Raw genomic sequence first — 21868 nt, 5'->3', positions numbered from 1 at the left:
CAGCATTTCTGATGCAGAAAAGGTGTTAAAAATGAAGACAACTCAAGTCTCCAGCGCCCCTATATAGTAACATCTCCTGGGAAGGGTTGTTGGATCAGGGTGATCTGTGATGCTCAATCTATTAATCAGTCAATTATCACAGGCTAGGTTTGCACTGATGACATGGGACTGGAGTCTAGGGAGCCCAGCAACAGTCAATGGTCTGAGCAAAGACACCATGTTACCCTGGAGCTCATATTTCACACGTCATTCAAATGTAAATTCACTGACAGCTCATAAAATTGTACCCAATTTCTTATACAATATTACACTGCGTTATCAACAATTAATATATCTTTTAACATTTTACAAACATTTGGTCTATTGCACATGGGCCAAGAAAGGAATGAGCACACCAGCATTTATATACTACTGTTGATACAACCACTTGCCCCTAAACAGCATTTTAAAACTAAAAATAATGTCGCAGGAGCATTACCAAGCAGAGAACTGATACAGAGTCAAAGAAGAAGACATTAGCAATGGATCGGCTGACCCATGGGAGAGATGATGGGAGTAATGGCAATGTCACTGAGTTAGTAATTCAGAGATCCAGGCTAATGCTCTCGGGATATGGGTTAAAATCCCGCCGTAGTAGCTGGTGGTATTTAAATTCGCTAGTATATTTAGAGTACAAAGTAATGAGTAGAGTAATGACGACCACAAAATTACCATTAATTGGCAGGAATATATATCTTGTTCATGAATGTCATTTAGGGAAGGAAATCTTCTACCCTTACCTGGCTTACCTACATGTGACTCCAGATCCATAGTAATATGGCTGACTCTGAAATAGCCTAGCAAGCCACTCAGATCATGGGCAATTAGGAATGGCCGCTAAATCTGGTTTGTCAGTGATGCCCAGATTCTATGGAAGAATTTTTTTTAAGCCAAACTCTTGGTAAGAGATAAGTTTTGAAAAGGATCAGCAAGTGAATTTGGACAGCTGGAGATAACGACTGCCAGCAGTGACATGACGAAGATGGAATACACATCATGGGGCAGATATGTTGAAATACCGATTCCATCATACCCCACAAACATTTCAGCTGCCATGAACCTACAGGGTAGTGTTCAGATGAATATAATTCAAGTCTACCTCCTTCCTGATGGCCAGCTCTAGTTTTTCCACTTCCACGTCTCTTCCTAAGTCATGCAGGTTTTCGTGAAGATTTTCTTTGCTCCGGGGAGTGTACGGGAGAAAGTCATTCTCGACATGCAGGAAAACCACAGGCTCCTCACGAACACAGAAAAACAGAATTTCCTGCAAAGAGAAAAGATGTTCAATAAAAAGCACTTTAAAGCTAATGACATACTTCTTTACTGTAGTAACTGCTGTTTTCTAGAAAACCGACCAACCAATTTGCAGGCAGCAAGCTCCCATAAGCAGCAAGGAGGAAAGTAGCTAGATAATCTGCTTTAGTTCTGGTGATTGATGGAAAATGTTGATAATTGCAAAAATCTCCCCGGCCCCTTTTTGAATAGTGCCATAGGATTTGTTTTGACCACCACTGAGAGCGAAAAGGGCCTTAGCTTCACCTCCTAAGTGAAAGATAAAGGCAGCATTCCCTCAATAGTACACCAAATATCAGCCTAGATTTTGTGTTCAGGCCTCGGGAATAGGGCTTGAATCCACAATCTATAAATCCAGAGGCAAGAAAAGCATCAACAGGAGTGAAGGTGAGACCTAAACAGATTGGAGAACTGGGGCTGCAGTGTTCCTGTCCTATTTCGCAGTTCTGAAGAAGGATCACTGGATCCGAAACGTTAACTCTGATTTTTCTCCACAGATGTTGCCAGACCTACTGAGATTTTCCAGCAATTTCTGTTTTAGTTTGTGTCTAACATTTTTACCTACCTTATGTCCTGCTGAAAGGTCACTGACCTGAAATGTGAACTGTGCTTCTCTCTCCACGACAGTGACCTGTGAGTATCTCCAGCATTTTTACTTTGTTTGCATTACTGAACTGCAGGATCAGATTCCCATACGATGCTCTGATAAGATTAGCAATGAAACAGAGAGAGGCACTGACCTCATAACCTTCCTGCTCAAACACCTGAAGAACTTGTTTAAAGCCGTTAAGGCTAGGTTGGCCCATTCCGAACACTGGGTAGCTTCCCTTGGCCTGCCTGAAGTTGGGCACTCCATAATGGCCAGTAGTGTTCAAGACATCTATCTTATTGTAGATATCACAAACCATGAAATACTTTCCCTGAAACACAAAGAAAAGTTCAATCATGGGTTAATCCAAGTACAAGAGACAGGGTTAGCATAATACCATTTAAATAAACATTTGAGATATGTCAAATAAAAACTGAAAGAACTGCGGATGCTGCTGATGAGTTATGTTGATCAGATCTACAACTGGTCACCTTATCTTTAGTATCAGATTGAGAGAAACCCTATTTCCATAGTTTAACCAACAACCCAAGTGGCATTTACACAGCATCTTTAATCTACCTAATTCATTCACTGAAGTGCTTTTAAAGCAAATTTGATACTATGTAACATGAGGAGATTTTAGGATAGGTGATCCAAACATTGGTCACATAAGGTTTCAAGGAGCATCTTAAAAGAGGAGAGAGAGTAAGGAGGCAAAGAAATTAAGGGAGGCAGTTCAGAGTTTAATATCAATGCAGCTAAAGTACAGTCAGCAATGGAGGGGCAATTGAAATCAGGGAGGCTTGAAGAGGCCAGAATTAGGAGTGAAGAAATTGTAAGATTGTGAAATTGGAGAAGGTACAAAGATAGGGAGGGAGAAATCACTAAGGGGTTTGAACACAAGGATGAGAATTTTAAAATTGAGGCATTGCTGGTCTAGTCTGTTTCAGTGAGCACATGGGTTATAGGTGAAATTATTTGATTGCAAGAACCCTTGGTAAAGATTTTTTTAATTCAATCGAAGGAAATAGATATTGCTGGCTAGCCAGCACTTTATTGCCCATTTATAGTTGCCCTTGAGAAGCAACTGGTACACTGCTGTCTTAAACCACTGCAATCCACATGCTGTAGATTGACCCACAATGGTCTTAGGGAGGGAATTCCAGGATTTTGACCCAGCAACAATGAAGGAACAGCAAGAGATTTCCAATGATGGTGAGTGGCTTGGAAGGGAACATGGTCGCGTTCCCATGTATCTGCTGCCCTTGTCCTTCTGGATGGAAGCAGTCATGGGTTTGAAAGGTACAGATAGTACACACTGCTTCGACTGAGCATTGATGGTGGAGGAACTGGATGCTTGTGGATGTGATGCCAATCAAACAGGCTGCTTTGTCCTGGATGCTGTCAGGCTTCTTGTTGGAGTTTCACTCATCCAGGCAAGTGGGGAGTATTCCATCACACTCCTGACTTGTGTCTTGTCGATGGAAGACAGGCTTTGGGAATCAGGACATGAGTTACTAGTCTCTGAACAGCTCTTGCATCCACTGCGTTATGAGGAGGGTCCAGTTGAGTTTCTGCTCAATGTCAACCCCCAGGATAATGGGGGATTCAATGATGGTAACACCGTTCAATGTCAAGGGATGGTGATTAGACTGTCTTTTATCAGAAATGGGTATTGCCTGCCATTTGTGTTGTGTGAATGTTACTTGCCACTTGTCCAGATATGATCCTGGACAATATCTGGATCATATTGTCCAGATCTTTTTGCATTTAACATGGACTGCTTCAGTAACAGTGGAGATGCAAATAGTGCTGAACATTGTGCAATCATTGCCAAACATTCCTACTTCTGACCTTAAGAAGGATGTTGATGAAGCAGCTGAAATTGGTTGGCCTAGGACACTCCTGGCGTGCCCTCCTGCACTCTCCATTGAACCAGGGTTGATCCCCTGTCTTGATGGTAATGATGAGTGGGAGATATGCTGGGCTATGAGGCTGTCGATTGTGCTGGACTACAATTCTGCTGCTGTTGATGACCCATAGCGCCTCATGAATGCCCAGTCTCGAGTTGCTAGATCTGTTTGAAGTCTGTCCCATTTAGCATTCCCAATGCGAATGCAGGGCATCATCTCCACAAGAACTGTGCGGTAGTCACTCTTACTGAAATTGTCATGGACAAATGTACCTGCAGCCGTCAGATTGGCAAGGATGAGGTCAAGTATGTTTTTCCTTCTAGTTGGTTCCCTCACCATCTACTGCAGACCCAGTTGGGAGCAATGTCCTTTAGGACCTAACCAGCTTGATCAATACTGTTGCTGCTGAGCCACTCTTGGTGGTGGACATTGAAATCCCCCACCCAGACTACATCTTGCAAACTTGCAAGTGTTCTTCAATGTGGAGGAGTACTGATTCCTCAGTGGAGGGAATATGGTACATAGTAATCAGTAGGAACTTTCTTCGCCCATGTTTAACCTGAAACCATGAGACGTCTTGGGTCCGGAGTCAATGTTGAGGATTCTCAGGGCAACTCCCTCCCGAATCTATACCACTGCACTGCCACCTCTTCTGGGTCTGTCCTGCAGGTGGGACAGGATGTAGCCAGCAATAGTGATGGAGGCATCTGGGTCATTGTCTGTCAGGTATGATTCCATAAGTATGACTAAGTCAGGCTATTGTTTGAGAAGTCAATGAGACAGCTCTCCCAGCTTTGGCACTAGCCTCCAGATATTAGTAAGGAGGACTTTGCTGGGTCAACAAGGCTGTTCTTGCAATTGTCTTTCCGCTGCCTAGGTTGATGCCAGGTGACTTGTCCTGTTTCATTTCTTTCTTGAGACTTCATAGCGAATGTACAACTGGGCGGCTTGCTAGGCCATTTCAGACAGTTAATCACATTTGCTGTGTGTCTGGAGTCACATGTAGGCCAGACCAGGTGAGGATGGCAGATTTCCATCCCTGAAGGACACGAGTGAGCCAAATGAGTCTTTCCAAAAATCGACAATGGTTTCATGGTCTTCAATACATTCTTTATTCCTGATATTTTTTGTTGAATTCAAATTCCACCAAATTCAAATTCCACCATCTGCCATGGTGGGATTCAAACCTGGGTCCCCAGAACATTGGATGACTTTCTCGATTAATAGTGTAGCAATAATACTACTAGGCCATCACATCTCCAACTTTGCTTCATCAGGCACAGTGTCTATTCAGCTGAACATTACAATCAAACAACTGACAGCCACACAGAAAGATGGAAATCAGAAGCTAAAAGATTAAATGATAAAGGAGCTTGTCACTTCGTGGAACATCTTTTATTTTACTTGAAAATATTGTCAGTTGCAAACAATTTATAAGGATAGTCGATGGATATTGGCTAATACTACTAATTTTTTTTAGACAAAAGTATTCGAATGCACAATTTCAAATACTGCATTTCACACCATTTACTCAGCCATTGACATGCCTTGGCTTTCAATGCAGTTATTTTAATAGGCCTTTTTTTAAAAGTAATCAATGCCTATCCCTTCATCCAGCCTTGGAAGATATCCGAACTGAGCCGAAAACATCCAACTCTTATGCACTTTCAACAGGATCACTGGAATCTGGAGCAGGAGGCCCATAAGTTCCAGATGAAATCTGCAAACTCAGCACAGACTATATTTGAGACCTGCCTTCTCTGTGAGTGACTCAATGCTACCCTAGGCATAAGGAGGAAACAGAGACAGAGAGGAGCGAAGTGATGCATTGTTTTGCCTCAACAGTGAGGTGCCACTGTTGAAATGGGTTGGACGAGGTCAAAAATCACATGACACCAGGTTTCAATTGTGTGATTTTTGACCTTGTTTTGCCTCCAGCAGTGTGTTTTACCTGATGCAGCAATGCATACACTACCCTAATAACATCTGAAACTGTGAGTGGATAACACATTATTGAAGAATCCAGCTGGTGATTATATAGAAACATTACATTCACAGGCACATCAGTATCTGGGCTAAAGTTCAGTTATGGGGCTACAAGGAGTAGTTCATCTCTATTAACGTGCCGTGCATCAAGCGATCCCAAGAAAAATAGTGTCTGATAACTTTAACTCTCAGATCACATATTATAAGACAGTGATGATGACATGAGCATGCCTTTACAGGTAGCCTGACATGAGACATAACATAACAGGGACAAGAAGAAGAAAACGGAGAGGCAGAGAAGAGGAAGAAAGAAAGGATGAAGAAACAGGAAGAAACACAAGGAGGAAATTAGCAGCAAATGATGAGGTCTAGCACTCAGTCTGGTACAATTCAGATTCAGATCGCCGCATCCATGCTGACCCTCTGGTGAAGAAATTGACTCAGTCCCAATGCACTGACCTTTCTCCAGGAAATCATTTTGCTTTGTGCTGGTTTGGACATCTCCAATTATCTACCCTCATGGACACTGTCCGGGGTCTGGGCACTGAGTGTATGCACTGCATTTTAGAGACTGCTCTAGGGAGCTGGATTGTGCTTCCTCGGAGTCAAACCTGAAAGAACTGCAGATCGCGGCAAGATGGCAGCAAAGTAGGATGCTCCTGCAGAGCTCCTCTGTTCTGCCTGTTCTTTTCCTTTCTTTTTCTTTTTTTTCTTCTTTTCTTTTTCTCTCCCCTTAGCCCTGGAGGCAAATCCTGGAGCAGTGGCAAGCGGTTGTGAGCCCTGGAGGTCTGGCGCGGACGATCAGGTCACGTGTGGAGGCCTTGCACTGAGCTGCCACACGTAATGTTTATTTGAATTATTTTTACCTTACTGTAATGTCAATCCTTCAACATGGTCTTATTTCCAACTTATCTTTTAAAACTACTTTTTATTCCTCTGTTGTATCCAAGATTTGTACCTAGGTACTTGTACCTAAGATGGAGCCATAAGAGGCAGTCATTGTAAAAGCTTTTCACTGTACTTCTACAAAGACGCACATGTGACAATAAAGGATATTCTATTCTATCAGTGAGCAATCTTTAACATGCACACAAAACCTACAGTGTCAATTAAAAATCTACCTTCATATGAGAACATCATGCCTGAAGATATTTGTGGATGATAAAGGCCTTTGGCCCATCCTGAATTCATACAAGCATTTACACAGCATAAACTGCAGTCGTTCAAGAAGGCAGCTGACCACCACCTTCTCAAGGAAAACTAGGAACAGGCAATAAATGTTGGTCCAGCCAACAACACTCAAATTCCAGGAGTGATTTTTTTAAAAAAAGTCATATTAATCGCCTCTTAAATTATCCCAAGCTCCATCATTTTAACTGGAATATTATTTCACAAGTTGATCATTTCCATACAAAGAAGCACCTCTTAATATTACAGCTAGAATAATATTTTATTAATTTATACATGTAACCACAGAGTCATAGTGTCATACAACACGGCAACAGATTCTTCAGTCCAACTCGTCCATACCAACCAGCTTTCCCAAACTGAACTAGTCCCATTTGCCTGCATTGGCCCATATCCCTCTAAACCTTTCCTATTCATGTACCTGTCCAAATGTCTTTTAAATATTGTAACTGTACTTGTAACTACCACTTTCTCTGGCTGTTCATTCCATTTATGAACGACCCTCTCTGTGACCCTAGTGTCCCTTTTAAATCTTTCCCCTCTCACCTTAAAATTAAGCCCTCTAGTTTTGAACTCCCCTATCCTAGGGAAAAGATGTTTCCTATGCACCTTATCTATGATTTTATAACCTCTAAGACCACCCCTCAACCTCCTACGCTCCAGTGAAAGAAGTCCCAGCCTATCCAGCCTCTCCTTCTAATGCAAATGCTCCAGTCCTTAATCCACAGTTTAATGAATGTATATATGGTGGTAAATTGGGTTTTGATAACTTCAACTCTCTCATACATCCCCCCCATCACTTCTTTCAAATTGGTCTAGTAAAGATCTACAATATACTGGCAGAGAGACTGTCACTGATTCAGCCTTTCAATCTCTAATGGGAGGGACATAACCTTGAAATTAGATCTACCATTAAGGAGTAAATTAAGCTATTTTTTTCTCTCAGTAATCTGGAATCCTCTCTCCAAAAAGATGTGGATGCCAAGGGTTAATCGTAGTTTTCAAAGCTGGGATTAACAGATTCGGTTGGGTAAGAATATCTTCACCACAAAATGTTTGGCAGGTCTTTCCCAGTCCAACCACTAATCCACATGAAGGTGAGCCAGTGCAGCCTGTAAATGTTGAGATAATTTATCACCAGTTGCTGCTTCAATCACTGCAGAATGACTCAGCGACAGAGCATGCAAACACTCAACTCTGAGTCTGGCCTTAAAGGGGCACTGTCTGCATCTCAAAGCAGGAGAGCAGCAAGGAGCAAACAAATGAGAAAGTATTTGTAAACAGTGAAAATCCTTTCTAAGACTTCATTTGCAGACAGCAATGTGAAAAGCTCTTCAAACTACACAGCCTTCCAATAAAACATAGAAGAAATTCCTACCCTGCCTAATCATGGAAGCATGCCCCTTTAAGTAGCACTGTCTGACAGCTGCCACACAACCGATTTTCCTCACAAGTATGCGTTAAAATACATTAACAGTGCACAATGATCAGAGGCCAATTGTACTGTTTTCAGGTAGAGAGAGAACGAGTACAATTTATGTTTTGAAACACTGCATGTTATTATCTGAATTTCACGGACTGAAAAAAGGGTGGCGGAAGCAGATTCAAGTGCAACTGAGAGAAAGGATTTGGATATCTGTCAGAACAGAAACGTTTCCAGGGCTATAGGGAAAGGGTGAGGGAGTAGATTTAACTGAATACCTCTTCCAAAGAGCCAGTATGGGGTAATGGGCTGAATGGCCTCCTTATGTGCTGGAAAATGCATTCTTGGTGAAAGTTGCAACAATGTCAGGTGCATGGTAAATGTTTTCCTCTGTTTGGAATTTGGTACAAATTCCAAAGGTGCTCTTTTCCATACTCTCACCACAGTGAATGCCAGCCAGGCAAAACTGATTCCTTCTCTACAGGACATTAGTGAATTTACAACAATCAAAGATATTGCATGGCCAAAATTATTGAGGCTAGCTGTTATGCTTCTGATGTTATTAGCTGAAATCAAATTCCACTAGCTGCCATGACAGGATTTGCACCTATGGCATTGAAAGTATAACTTGAATTTGTAGATTCACAATCTGGTGACATCGCCACTGTGCCACCAATTCTCTGGGCACCACACCTTCAACAGGATGTTGAAATATTATAGTGGAGGTTTACCTGGAAGATACAAGGGTTGAAGGACTTGTGGTTTTGTGGATACTTGGACAAACTGGGATGGTCAGCTTACTGCTGGGAACAATAAGAGGAGGCCTAGTTGAGCTATTCCAAACTATGAAGAGTCTTGATTGCCTGATATTGACTGTTGATAGACTGCTTACTTTGGAAAGTGGGTTGGTCACTGTCGTGCTTCAAAGTTTGCTTAACACAAACTTAATCTCAAACCAGGACTAGTTAACCAAATGCCGGTTCTGTTTATTGAAGATATACAGCAGAATTGGTCAGCAAGACAGATTCACACTAAAGTTTCAGCAATAACTGTTACAAGACAACACAACTGCAACTCTCTCACATGACATTGAGAGCTACACTATGCAACGACTATTTTTTACATCCTGGTTACTTGTTTGTTACATACTCTCTCAAAGTGAGTAATAATAATAGCTTTAAAAGAAAAAAATTATATGGGAAATAAGAAGAATTTTTACGCTCACAGGGGAAAGATGTGATCTGGAAGACACTACTTGAAAGGGCGGTGGAATTAGGTTCCAAAGCTTTCAAAAGGCAATCGAACATGGACTGGATTAATTTGTGAGTTTATGGGTAAAGAAGTGCGGAAAGAAATTGGTATGGCTCTGATAGAATCGGCAATGGTATGATGTATGCTGTAAGAATCGATAATCCTGCTGCTCAACTGATTACACTTGGCTCAGTATAGAAAGTAGATTTACGCAGGGATCTACCTAAGATTTGCTTAAACCTGAATGGTCACAGGGGAGAGAAAAGACAATATCCTGAGCTTGGCCTGCTGTGTTCATCCAGCTCTACACCATGTTATCTAATAGCCTGAGCTAACTTGTTTACACCACATCACGTGGGACATCTGTTTTACTTCCATTTTCTTCTTACCTGAACAAGATAGTGTTCCGGCAAGTTATCTGAAATTTTCCCAATTATATAGTTTGCTTTTAACAAGTCATCATGAATCTGAAACTCTTCTTTACAGTTATACCTGAAAGATGGAAAAAAAAGGAATTAATTTACGCTGCTAACAGCTGTTCGTTGATGTGGATATAAGAGATTCAACTTAGCATTTCTCTGGTAGTTTATATCCAGACTTGGTGCCATTGAATCATTGCCGCATCATCCTCGATTTTAATCTGAGGAGCTACACTGCAGTTCTCATGCTTTACCTTGGCTCATATTCTCCTTTAAACTGCAAGTCCAAATTTCATCTTACCAGAAATCTATACATTTTACCCTTCATCCTCTTGTTATACCTGTTAGTCATTCTACTGGCTATTAATGGGATGAGGAATTAAGACAGTGTGGGAGCAAGCATTCTATGAGTGGGACAGTTTGGACAGCAGTGGGTGCAATGGAGCAGGATGGGATGAGGTTACGTGGAGAGAAACAGGATGGAGGGGACTGAAGATGGGTTTGGAAAGGAACGTGGAACCATCCTCAAAATACAAGTGGGTATGGATTAAACTCATCCCCGAAAATCCCACAAAATGCACGAAAATTCAATCACGGGAGCAATCACTCAGAGAAGTCATTCCCCCCCTCTGCCCTTAGGTGGGACGGACAGAATCCATGACAAGCCCGCCCTCCAGTCAGAAATTCTGTCTCTTCCCTGCAGACTGCTCTTCCAGTCACATGTTCAGACTCTCCCGCTCTGTGATTAGAGTAACAGCCAAGGCAGGATGGAGAAAAGCAGTTATTCATCGAGCTAGAGGAGTTAGTGTGGTTGTTTCTGAGGCCCCTTTACATGAGAGTTTTACAATAATAAACCAGTTGCTATTGAGCCAGGTGAGTACCCACTGGATCCGTGAATCAGTGTGAGCTTGGCAGTCAGATGAGGACGTGACAGATAGCTAGGCCTGAGTGTTGGGTTCTTCCATTCATCATCGGAAAATTAAGTAGCACAGCCTGTACACATCCTGTGACTTCTCTATCAGTAACCACATTTTTTGAAATTTATAACTACTTGGTACTCCTGCTAATGAGAAGGCAAAAAGGAGAGCTTTCTAACCCTAACCCTATTGCAGGAGAGGCCATCAGGCTATATCTGTGACTCAGCCACTCTATGTTCCCTCCTGAGTTTGGAATGGTGCTGGTGGGAGAGTGGAAAGAGATTCAATGGTTTGATTTGTGGAGATGAATAGCTTCCTCTTGGAGTTTTCTTTTCATGATTGAGAGAACATGTTGGAGAGCTGACCCACATTCCACTTGCCAGGTGTCCGGATTGCAAGAAGTATGGGCAAAGAATTTGAAGAGACTGGCTCACCTTTACTATGTCCTAGATCAATACTTACTCCTCACTCAATACCAACCAAACCATGGTGAGGGTGAAGGCTCCAATGCATCACCACAAACTAACCTGCCACAATGACAAATTGACAAATAAAACAAAACAAAAATGAGATTACACCAAGGCACAAGGGACAATTCAGCTATAATCACTGCTCTTCATTGGCTTCTGCTGGAAAGTGCAAATCACAGAACTGTTATAGTACAGAAGGAGGCCAATCAGCTTATCGTGCCCGCATCGGCTCATTAAATGAGCGCCATTATCAAGTGCCACTTCCCTGCCTTTCCCTATAACCTTGCACACTATTTTTATCCGAATAATCATTCAATGTCCTCTTGAATGCCTTAAATTAATGGGGATGCAGCCGATGCAGCCAAGCTTTCAAGATTGCCCTGGAGAATTCAGGAATTTAAGATTAACCTCCTACAACCACCCTAGGAGAAAGAAAGTAAAAAAATAGAGCTTTTTTGATTAATTTTTGTAACATTTCTATTTGTCAGTTTAAAATGTCTTGATAATGGGGACACAATGGTTATTTCAGCAGATATAACACAGTGGGGAGCTGGAGAAACACAGCAGGCCAGGCAGTATCTGACGAGCAGGGAAGTTGGCATTTCAGGTCGGGACCCTTCTTCAGAAATAGGGAGGGGGAAGGGAGCTCAGAAATAAATAGAGAGAGGAGGGGTCGGGCTGGGGAAGGTTGGTGGGATGGTGATAGGTGAATGCAGGTAGGGAGTGGTGGGTTTTGGCCAGTCAGGTGGGAGGAGCGGACAGGTGGGAGAGAAGATGGACAGGTTGTGTCAGGTCAAAGAGGCGGGAATGAGAGGGAAAGTTGGACATGTGATGAGGCCGGGGAGTGGGGAGATTTTAAAACTGGTGAAATCCTTGTTTAGGCCATTGGCTGAATGTTCCTGAGATGGAATATGAGGTGTTGCTCCTCCAGTTTGCGGGTGGCCAGGATGGACATGTCACCCAGGGAATAGGAGGGAGAGTTAAAATGGTTCATGACCGGAAGGTGTTGTCATTTGTCGTGTACAGAGCGCAGATGCTCTACAAAACGGTCTCCAAATCTCTGCTTGGTGTCACCGATGCAGAGGAGACCACATCCGGGAGCAGCGGATGCGGTAGATGAAGTTGACGGATGTGCAGGTGAACCCCTGTCTAATGTGGAAGGTTTGTTTTGTGCCTTGAATGGAGGTGAGTGGGGAGGTATAGGGGCAGGTGTAGCACTTACTGCGGTTGCAGGAAAACATGCTGGGGACGGTGGGGTTAGTTGGGAGTGTGGAGTGGACAAGGGAGTCACGGAGAGAGCGGTCCCTACGAAAGGCAGATAAGGTTGGGGAGGGAAATATCTCTTTGGTTGTGGAGTCAGATTGTAGGTGGCAGAAGTGGCGGAGAATGAGTCGGATTTCAGCAGATCAGTTGTCAGCAGTATGTCAGATGATCAAATTCAAGGAATTCATCTGTCCAGAATTGGCAATGCCAGACAAAGCAGTTGAAAATGAGGCCTAGCTGCAATGTTCTCTACAAATAACCTGCTGCCTTTCAGAGTATGGACCCGTACAGTACAGTACAAAAGGTGGTTGGCATTAATTGAGCTAACTGTCACCGTGAAGGTTGTCAATTCAGGTTGGACATAGAATCATAGAATGGGCATTAGTGAACAATATGGGGTTTTCCAAAAATCAACAATAGCTGTTGAGGTTAACCTTTGATGAGACTGGATTCCAATTCCAGACTTGTTTTAAGGACGTTCATGAACCTAGTCAAGTATAATTTCATAGCCACTATGATTGACAGTAGATTTCAACGCCAGATTTAGTGACTAAAGTTAAATTCCACCAGATGCCATGGTGAGATTTGAATCTGTGTCCTCAGTGAATTTGCCCAGAATACTCAACCAATGACATTACCATCTGCCTCAGCATAACCTGAATGGCCAAGAACTACCTGCATGGTCCAACTCACGTGATCAACACAGGTGCCACCTTGTTGGTGATGATGGATTTGGCCTTGTTGTGAATGCTGAGTGTCTGGAAGGAGTTGACACTAATTGATCGCCTGCTGTCTGTCGTCTCATTGCTCTGGCCGTTGTCGCTGGGTTGTCCTATGGATACCGTTTGTTGAGCGGCACTGGCAGTTGTCCCCATAATCCACAAATGGCTTGAAACAAAAGAGAAAAAACCCATTAAGTAGCTGTTTACCCATGATGGCACGATGACCAGGAGAGGAGAGGATTTTCATCCCAATACCTCAGCTATTTAACAGAAAATGATAGCAGGGCAGATTCACTACAGCTGGTCAGACTGAGCTCTGAAGAAAGGCCTGTGACCTGACATGTTCACTTCATTTTCTCTCCACAACTGCTGCCATAATGTCTGAGGATTTGCAGCATTTTCTGCTCTTATTTCTTATTTCCAGCATCTGGGGTATTTTTGCTTTTGGTAAACTGAGGGCCATCTACTCCATGAGGTGGATGTAAAAGATCCCATCGCACTATTTCAATAAAAAGCAGGGGAGTTGTGCCTAGTCCCCGGTCAATATTTAGCCTAAAACCAACATCATGCAATCATGATCTGCTCGTGATCACAATACTGTTTGTGGGAGTTTACCATGCACAAACTGGTTGCGTCCTTCCTGCATTGCAGCAGTGACTACACTTCAAAAGTGCTTCCTTGTCAGTAAAGCACTCTGGGCTGTCCAAGGGTCAGAAAAGGTGCTGTAAAATGCAAGTTTGACTTTCTTTTACTTCATAAGCATAAGACCATCAAGTGTTTGAATGTCATTTCTTTCTTCCACAGTCAAACAACCAGCTGGCACTTATTGTCTGAATTACCACATGAAGAATGTCTGTTTGGCTCACACTGAAAAATGTTCCACAGCATTTTGACCACAGGACAGAAAAGGGCTGTGTGCTACTTTAAAAAAATTGTTTTACAGCAGTAGCTTTTTTCTTACTGTTTATCTACAGAAGCTTAACTGGAAATGCATTAAAAACAGATTTCATTACTTTTTCTTTTTTACACAACCCAGTCTTCCTATAAAATCCCACATACATTTCTTACAGCTAACATATAACTACATTACTTCAAAACGGCTGTTGCGATCCTCAATTCTGCTGATCTCAGTGAAAGACTGATGAACACCAGTTCTTTGTTAATTCCAAGCCTGGAGTCTTAAAGAAGGGTTTACAATGATTTTCTATGCAAAGCACGCAAGTTAAACTTCAACATTCAGTTGACAGAATGAACGGAGAATAAAGCACTAATTAAAATAACTTCTATTGGGCACAAATGAGACACCCTAATGTTATTTTCTCATCCCCACTCTTCACATTTTCTCTCCTCAACTTGCTCCAGAAACACCACATTGCTCCCTTCAACACCTCACCCATGAATTGGCCCCCTTCTACCTCTTGAGCTTGAACACTGGGCCAAACTGAGCCCGATCTGACTTTTGCCTAATATTTGACTCAACATATTTTCAACAAAGGGGGTGTGGGGCAATTGTAAGTCAAAAATCTGAAGCTAGCTGAATCTCCCCCAAAGCTCGTTCAGCTGACTCAACTGTGGACAGGATGCAGCTCGTATCTAGAACCTCCTGTTCAATAGAGATTAGGAGTCTCCAGGAATTAAACACTAGTCTTCTGGCCATTGCTATAAGCAGCCTCAAAGAGTTCCTGGAGAAAAATAAGTGCCTAAAGCAAAAATGTACTTTTGTTTTCATTAACCACTTTATTCATTTGGAAAATATTGGAGATGGGAAGAAAGGTTGGTTGACCAAATAGAGTGATTGGAACATCATGTAATGAGAACTCCAGGAATACAGGGTCATAGAGTCATACAGCATGGAAACAGACCCTTTGGTCCAACCAGTCCATGCCAACCATGTTCCCAAACTAAACTAATCCCACTTGCCTGCACTTGACCCATATCCCTCCAAACCTTTTCTATTGATGAATTTATCCAAATGTATTTTACATGTTGTAACTGCATCTACCACTTTATCTGGCAGTTCATTCCACATGCGAGCCACTGTGTAAAAATAAAAGCTGTCCCTCATGTCCCTTATCAATCTTTTTCTTCTCATCTTAATAATATGCCCCCTAGTTTTGAGCTCCCCCGCCTAGGGAAAAGACGCTTGTCATTCACCTTATCTATGTATATCTCAGGTTTTACAAAGCTCAATAAGGTCACCCCTCAATCTCCTACGATCCAGTGAAAAAAGTCCCAGCCTTTCCAGCCTATTTTTAGATCTCAAACCCTCCATTCCCAGCAACATCCTGATAAATCTTTTCTGAACCCTCTCCAGCTTAATAATATCCTTCCTATAACAGGACGACCAGAACTGCACACAGTATTCCTGAAGAGACCTCACCAACATCCTGTACAACCTCAACATGATGTCCCAACTCCTATACTCAAGGGTCTGAGCAATGACAGCAAGTGTGCTAAATGCCTTCTTAACCACCCTGTCTACCTGTGACGCAAATTTCAAAGAATTATGTACCTGAACCCCTAGGTCTCTCTATTCTACAACACAACCCAGCACCCTACCAATAATTGTATAAGCTCTGTCTTTGTTTGTGTTACCAAAATGGAATACTTCGCATTTATCCAAATCAAACTCCATCTGCCACTCCTCAGCCCACTGACCCAATTGATCAAGATCTCTGTGTAATCTTAAATAACTTTCTTTGCTGTCCACTATACTACCAATGTTGGTGTCATCTACAAACTTACTGACATGCCTCCTCTATTCTCATCTAACTCATTTGTATAAATGACAAACAAAAGTGCACCCAGTACGATCCCAGTGGAACATCGCTGGTCACTGGCGTCCAGTCTCTGAGAAACAACCTTCTACCACCACCCTCTGTCTCCTACTGTCAAGCCAATTTTGTATCCAGTTAGTAAGCTCACCCTGCATCCCATGTGCTCTAACTTTACTAATTAGGCTACCATTCAGAACTTTGCCAAAGCAGCTTAATACCCACCCTTCATCGTACACCAGAAACATGGACCATCTATAACAAACACCTCACATCCCTGGAGAGTTATAACCAGCACTGACTTCACAAGATCCTGCAAATACCAGCAGAATAGTACACCAACGCCAGCATCTTCTCGCAGGTCAATATCCCCAGAGAGGCACAGATCACTCACGACCAGCTACGATGGGTAGGCCACATGCCCACGCATGCCTGACTCAAGACTCCTTAAGCAAGTGCTCTATTCTGACTTCCACAATGGTAAGTGATCACTAGGAGGGCAGAGGAAATACTTCAAGGACACCCTGAAAGCATCTCTGAGCAAATGCAACATCCCACTGATATGCAGAAGTTGCTTGCCCTAGAATGCAAACTAGAGAAGAAGCATCCGTGAAGGCACCAACCACTTCAAGTATCACCAAGTGTAGCATGTGGAGGCCAGGCACAAGCAGTGGGAAAGAGTGCACAGAATCCAGTGTTCCAACCACCTGTCTCATCAAACATAAACAGCCCCACCTGCGGCAGAGTCTGCGGCTCCAGGAACATGGTCACCTGCACAGCTCAGCAACTGACTGTTAACCTTGAGGAATTCAAAATATTCACCATTGCCCATTTTTCCACTAAAGTCAATGGCCAATTCATTTATATAGAAACTTTTAGTGACCTTAGACCATCCAAAGCTTCACAGATATTAAAACACTTTTGAACATTAAAGTTGTTGAATAGGCGATAAATGCAGAGGGAATATGACTGTAGCAAGCTCTCTCACACACAGCAATAGGATAATGAACAGATTGTTTACTTTAAAATGAGGCAGGGCAAATATTAACCCAGATATTGGGAAAACTCTCCTCTCCAAGATACACCATAGAGAGAAGAGGAGGGCTTCTACTTATGTTATCTGTATAGCATCTCTTGAGTGGAGGCCTGGACCACATACTACAATTGGGACGTGAACCCACAACCTTCTGATACTGAGGAAAGTGTGCTACCAACTAAGCCAGGTGAAGTTTAACACTCTCCTTAATTCAAACGCCATTTGATTCACCAGTCTGAAATACAATTGATAGTAATAAATGGAGCATTCTTAGAATTATGCATCTGTCCATTATTGGCTTCTATTTGTACAGAATAAGCTATGCAAGAGAAGTAAATGTGGCAGGGCATACAATGAGATTGATCAGCAGACAGGTCAACTGATCTCAACATTTCTGGATCATATGTTTTTGTGTGTGTTAGTGTTCTCCGATTGAGAAGTGTGTGTAAATAAAGATCATGTGAGGAACAAAAGTGGCTTCCAGAATTAGGAGTTTGTTAGCTCCCTGCTACTTGGTTGTCGAACCTCATTGGAGAAGCACGGACATGGGACAAAAGGTAGCAGCAGGGCAGATAGATCACGGCCAGACTGCAACTCCACATCGACTATTTCCAATTTAACTGCACTCTGCCATCAAACCTGTCAATCTATGGACATCAAACCATTCAAACCCAGACTCATCAGCATAGAAAGCAGGCAAAATTGTTTTAAATCAAATTTAATTGCTGGATATAATGAAATGGATAAGGAAATACTGCATCTCAAACAGTTAAAATGTATTAGTTTGATCAGAACTGTCTAGTGACAGTGGGGCGTGTTGTTCCCCAACACTAAGAATCAACATACAACTGTCTGGTTGGTGTGGTATAATGAAAGTGATGATGTCCCTACCTCTGAGCCAGGAGACCTAGATTCAAGTCCCTCCTGCTCCAGAGGTGTATCATTACATGTGTAAACAGGTTGATTAGGAAACCGTCTACAACAGTCGACAGCGCGTCCAGTTACCCTCTGCTTCTCTCTGGTATGCTCCTCTTCAGCCATATCCTCTTTGTCTAAAAGGGGAGGTTCCACTTCACATCCTGCAAACTCGCGGGGGAAGGGGGAAGAAGAGAATAAATAAGTCGCCCTGCTGCGCCTCCTTCTCAGCCAAACGCTTTTGTGAGGGCTCATTCGGGGATTCCCGTCCAAGCAAACCAGGGCCCTGCTCCGTTTTGTCAGCTAACCTGACGGAGGGCCTTGTTTAATTATTTTTGGAGGGAGCAGGGTAGGGGAGGGGTAGATGAATATGCAAGGCCCTGACAACGGGTCCAGGCCAGTCCCACCGCCCGTTGGCATGGACAACCGCAGCACATCTGGCCGCCAGATGGCCGCGCGCGCGCTGCTGCTTCAAACGGCCACACATTCCAAACAGCAACGGTTAGGCACCGTGAGCCTTTCCCGTCGGCCGCAGCTCTTCCTTATCTGCGGCTTTAAATCTCCACAAAGACGGACTTTTAAAAAGCCGGGAGCCCACTTCGCTGCATCCAGTCATTCGTAACGCTCCGACTTTTCTTTTTGCTCCCGAAATCAAGAGCGAGCGTCAGGTTCAGTTCTATTTTTTTTTAACTACTGTTCGTTCGTAGGCTGCGAGCGTCGCTTTAATGTCCACTGACATTTGGTCTGGAGGAGGAGATGATGGCGCACAAAAACAGAATTTGCTGGAAAGGCTCAGCAGGACTGGCAGCATCTGTGGACAGCATTTAGGGTTACCGTTTCAGAAGCGGTCTGAAGAAGGATCACTGAACCCGAAAGGTTAACATTGATTTCTCTCCACAGATGCTGCCAGACCTGCTGAGCATTTTCCAGCAATTTCAATTTTTATTTCTGATTACCAGCATCCGCAGTTCTTTCGGTTTTTACTGCGGCGATGATGACGGTGAGCTTCGTGAACCGCTGTAGGGACATCCACAGAATTGTTAGGAGGAAAATTCTAGTTCAATGGCAGACTTTTATGCTTCCAAGTAAGGGGTTTGAATCTAATTCCAGACAGACTTGATGAATAGAGATCACAGGAGTCCAAATTTCTGGTCTCCTGTGATATAATCACCCACACCACTCAATCATATGGATTCTTGTTTGGGATCTGACTGCCTTATCATGCCTCCACGCTTTTCATAACTCGACCAACCCCATCTTTGTTTGATAACCGTTAACACTCGCTTACTAGAAGTCAACAAAATCCAGTTTAGTTTCAATTTACCCCCAGGCCTCAACAGCTTTTCTGGGGAGAGAATTTTAAACTTCCAATACCCTTAATGTGAAGCAGTGCTTCCTAACCTCTTCCCTGGAATGGATTCAGCTCCGATGTTAAGGTTCTGTTTCCTTCTTCTGAGTTACCCCAACTGAGGGATCAATTCGCCTCTATCATCAATATCAATTACATTACATTAATCGCAATATCTGTTGGGGAGACATTAGCCTAGTGGTATTAATCTAGCAACTCAGAATCTGGGTTAGAATCCTGCCATGGCAGATGGTGGAATTTGGATTCAATATTTTTTTAAAAACTGCATTTAAGAATCTAATGATGTCTGTGAAACTGGTGCTAACTGTCAGGAAAAATTCATCTGGTTTACTAATGTCCTTGAGGGAAGGACATTGCCATCTTTGTCTGGCCTACATGTGATTCCAGACTCTCAAACATGTGGTTGACTCTAAGGGATGAGCAATAAATGCCATGAAAGAATTAAAAAATAAACAGCAGCTGGTGCAATTTCAATTCAATTAATAAACCTGGAATTATACAGATAACCTCAGTAATGGTGACCACAGCAACTATCGTTGATAGTTGTAAAAACCCATCTGGTTTGCTAATGTCCTTCAGGGAAGGAAACCTGACATCTTTACCTGGTGACATCTGATTCCAGACCTAGGCAATAAAGTTCACTTTCCTTTGAAATGGCCTAATAAGCCACTCAGTTCACGGCAATCAGGAAAGGGCAACAAATGGCAGCCTTGCCAGCAATGACCACATTCCATGGAAGAATAACTAAAATACTTCTATTAGATCAACCATCCATCTGCTATATATAAGGCAATACCAGTACAAGTTCAGCTCTCTTCACTGCTCCCTTGCCTGCCCATGCATCATAGTTCAGTGGGCTGTGATTTTCGATGCTGCTGTAATTAGTTTAACAATACTGAGTAGGCCATTTAGGACTGAGATGAGGAGAAATTTCTTCACCCATAGAGTGATGAGCCTGTAGACTCCTCTGTCATAGATGCAGTTGAAGCCAACACTAAATGTTTTCAAGAATGAGTTAGATATAATTCTTAGGACTAAAAAGATCAAAGGGTATAGGGAGAAAGCAGGAAAAGGATACTGAGTTGGACAATCAGCCATGATCATATTAAATGCTGTGGCAGATTTAAAGGGCTAAATAGCCTACTTCTGCTCCAATTTTCTATGTTTGAGTTAGTCACCAAGGGTTAACCAGTGTCCATGATACCATACCACAACCAGGAATCAATGCCTTTGGGTAAAGGGGTGGGTGGCCAGTTGTGAGTAGGTATATTCCTTGCAGCCTCATGTGATCTTCCACTCTAATCACCCCATTTCAGCCAAACGGTTCTTTCTGTTTTATTTATACCCAATAACTGAAAGCAGTTGTACTAAGTTTCTCATGAGGTGCATGTTGCAGGGTTCTGGAGGTGAATCTTTCATTCCTGGGGATGTCCGGATAATTCTGGAGAAGGGAATGGGCAAAGGAAAAGGCCTCCAATATCTAATCGGACCTTTGCTCCAAGATGTATCCTTTGACACCTTTATCCAGAACATCAAGAGGATCCATTTTGGAATTTAGTCAAAAAGGTGTTGTCTTAAGAGGCACAGTGCCATTCCCAAATGTTTTTACTTTTGAAAGACAAGACAAAGATTCAACAACATTTTAAAATGAACTTTTTTAATAATGAAATTGTTCATTGAAACCTTTCCTACCACTATGGTTAATAATTCTTTTATTGCTAATATAGTTTTGAAAGAATGAATAAAGCCTTTAGAATGCCATCAAGGTGGGTTTGATCAATCAATGGCAGGGAACAGATAAGGCTTTAATAAGCTGAATACTCCCTGGCCTTAGTGGAAAAAAAATTGAAGTAATTTCAATTACTCCATCCAGGATTCACAGCTTTTTAAGGAAGAGAATCTTTGACTCTGATTTTCCCATTCTTTTCCTAACTGTGGGGCTGAAAGTGTTAGATGATGACAAACACATTACCCCCATTGCCAAGATGAATCACCAGATCATCCATCTGGACAGCTCATAGGTGAGTTTCTTGCCCTATCAGGTGCCTAGACACTGGTGTGTGGGGTTGCCAGAAGGAACCAAAGGTCCATAGCTTCTCGATGCAAAAGGATGTCGAGGCCTACTTCAGAAGGGTCCAATGATGAAAAGATCGCAGGGATACTGAGGTCAGAGGCAAGGGTAGAGAGTGTAACATTCACAGGCTACCCATTTGCCTACCATCTGCCATAGATAGCATCCTATTCGGCCAGCAGATAGCCACGGTTTCCCAGTCAGGAAACTAACCACCTTTCTTGCCGGCC

At 42.7% G+C, this 21868-nt stretch overlaps 1 protein-coding gene and 1 long non-coding RNA gene across 3 annotated transcripts in view; one reads left to right on the top strand and one right to left on the bottom strand.

The window, feature by feature from the left end:
- LOC109927499 (paladin-like) overlaps positions 1-21868 on the bottom strand; it is a 222742-nt gene that overhangs the window by 151114 nt on the left and 49760 nt on the right. The window contains exons 1-5 of one of the 2 annotated variants that reach the window (XM_048616324.1): positions 18289-18564; positions 13445-13639; positions 10072-10174; positions 2073-2252; positions 1139-1303 (exon numbers count right to left, since the gene is read on the bottom strand). In XM_048616324.1, coding sequence (XP_048472281.1) covers positions 1139-1303; positions 2073-2252; positions 10072-10174; positions 13445-13626 — 630 coding nt within the window. In that variant the 5' untranslated portion in view covers positions 13627-13639; positions 18289-18564. Of the gene's footprint in view, positions 1-1138; positions 1304-2072; positions 2253-10071; positions 10175-13444; positions 13640-18288; positions 18565-21868 lie in introns of those variants that run through there. The other variant, XM_048616323.1, reaches the window with a different exon arrangement.
- LOC125486858 overlaps positions 18575-21868 on the top strand; it is a 43392-nt gene continuing 40098 nt past the window's right edge. The window contains exon 1 of the long non-coding RNA XR_007265474.1: positions 18575-18866. This is a non-coding gene — a long non-coding RNA (uncharacterized LOC125486858). The remainder of the gene's footprint in view (positions 18867-21868) is intronic.

Source organism: Rhincodon typus, chromosome 34 (assembly GCF_021869965.1).
Source record: "Rhincodon typus isolate 14 chromosome 34, sRhiTyp1.1, whole genome shotgun sequence".
Classification (NCBI taxonomy): domain Eukaryota; kingdom Metazoa; phylum Chordata; class Chondrichthyes; order Orectolobiformes; family Rhincodontidae; genus Rhincodon; species Rhincodon typus.
This window is presented reverse-complemented; position numbering and strand designations above follow the sequence as displayed.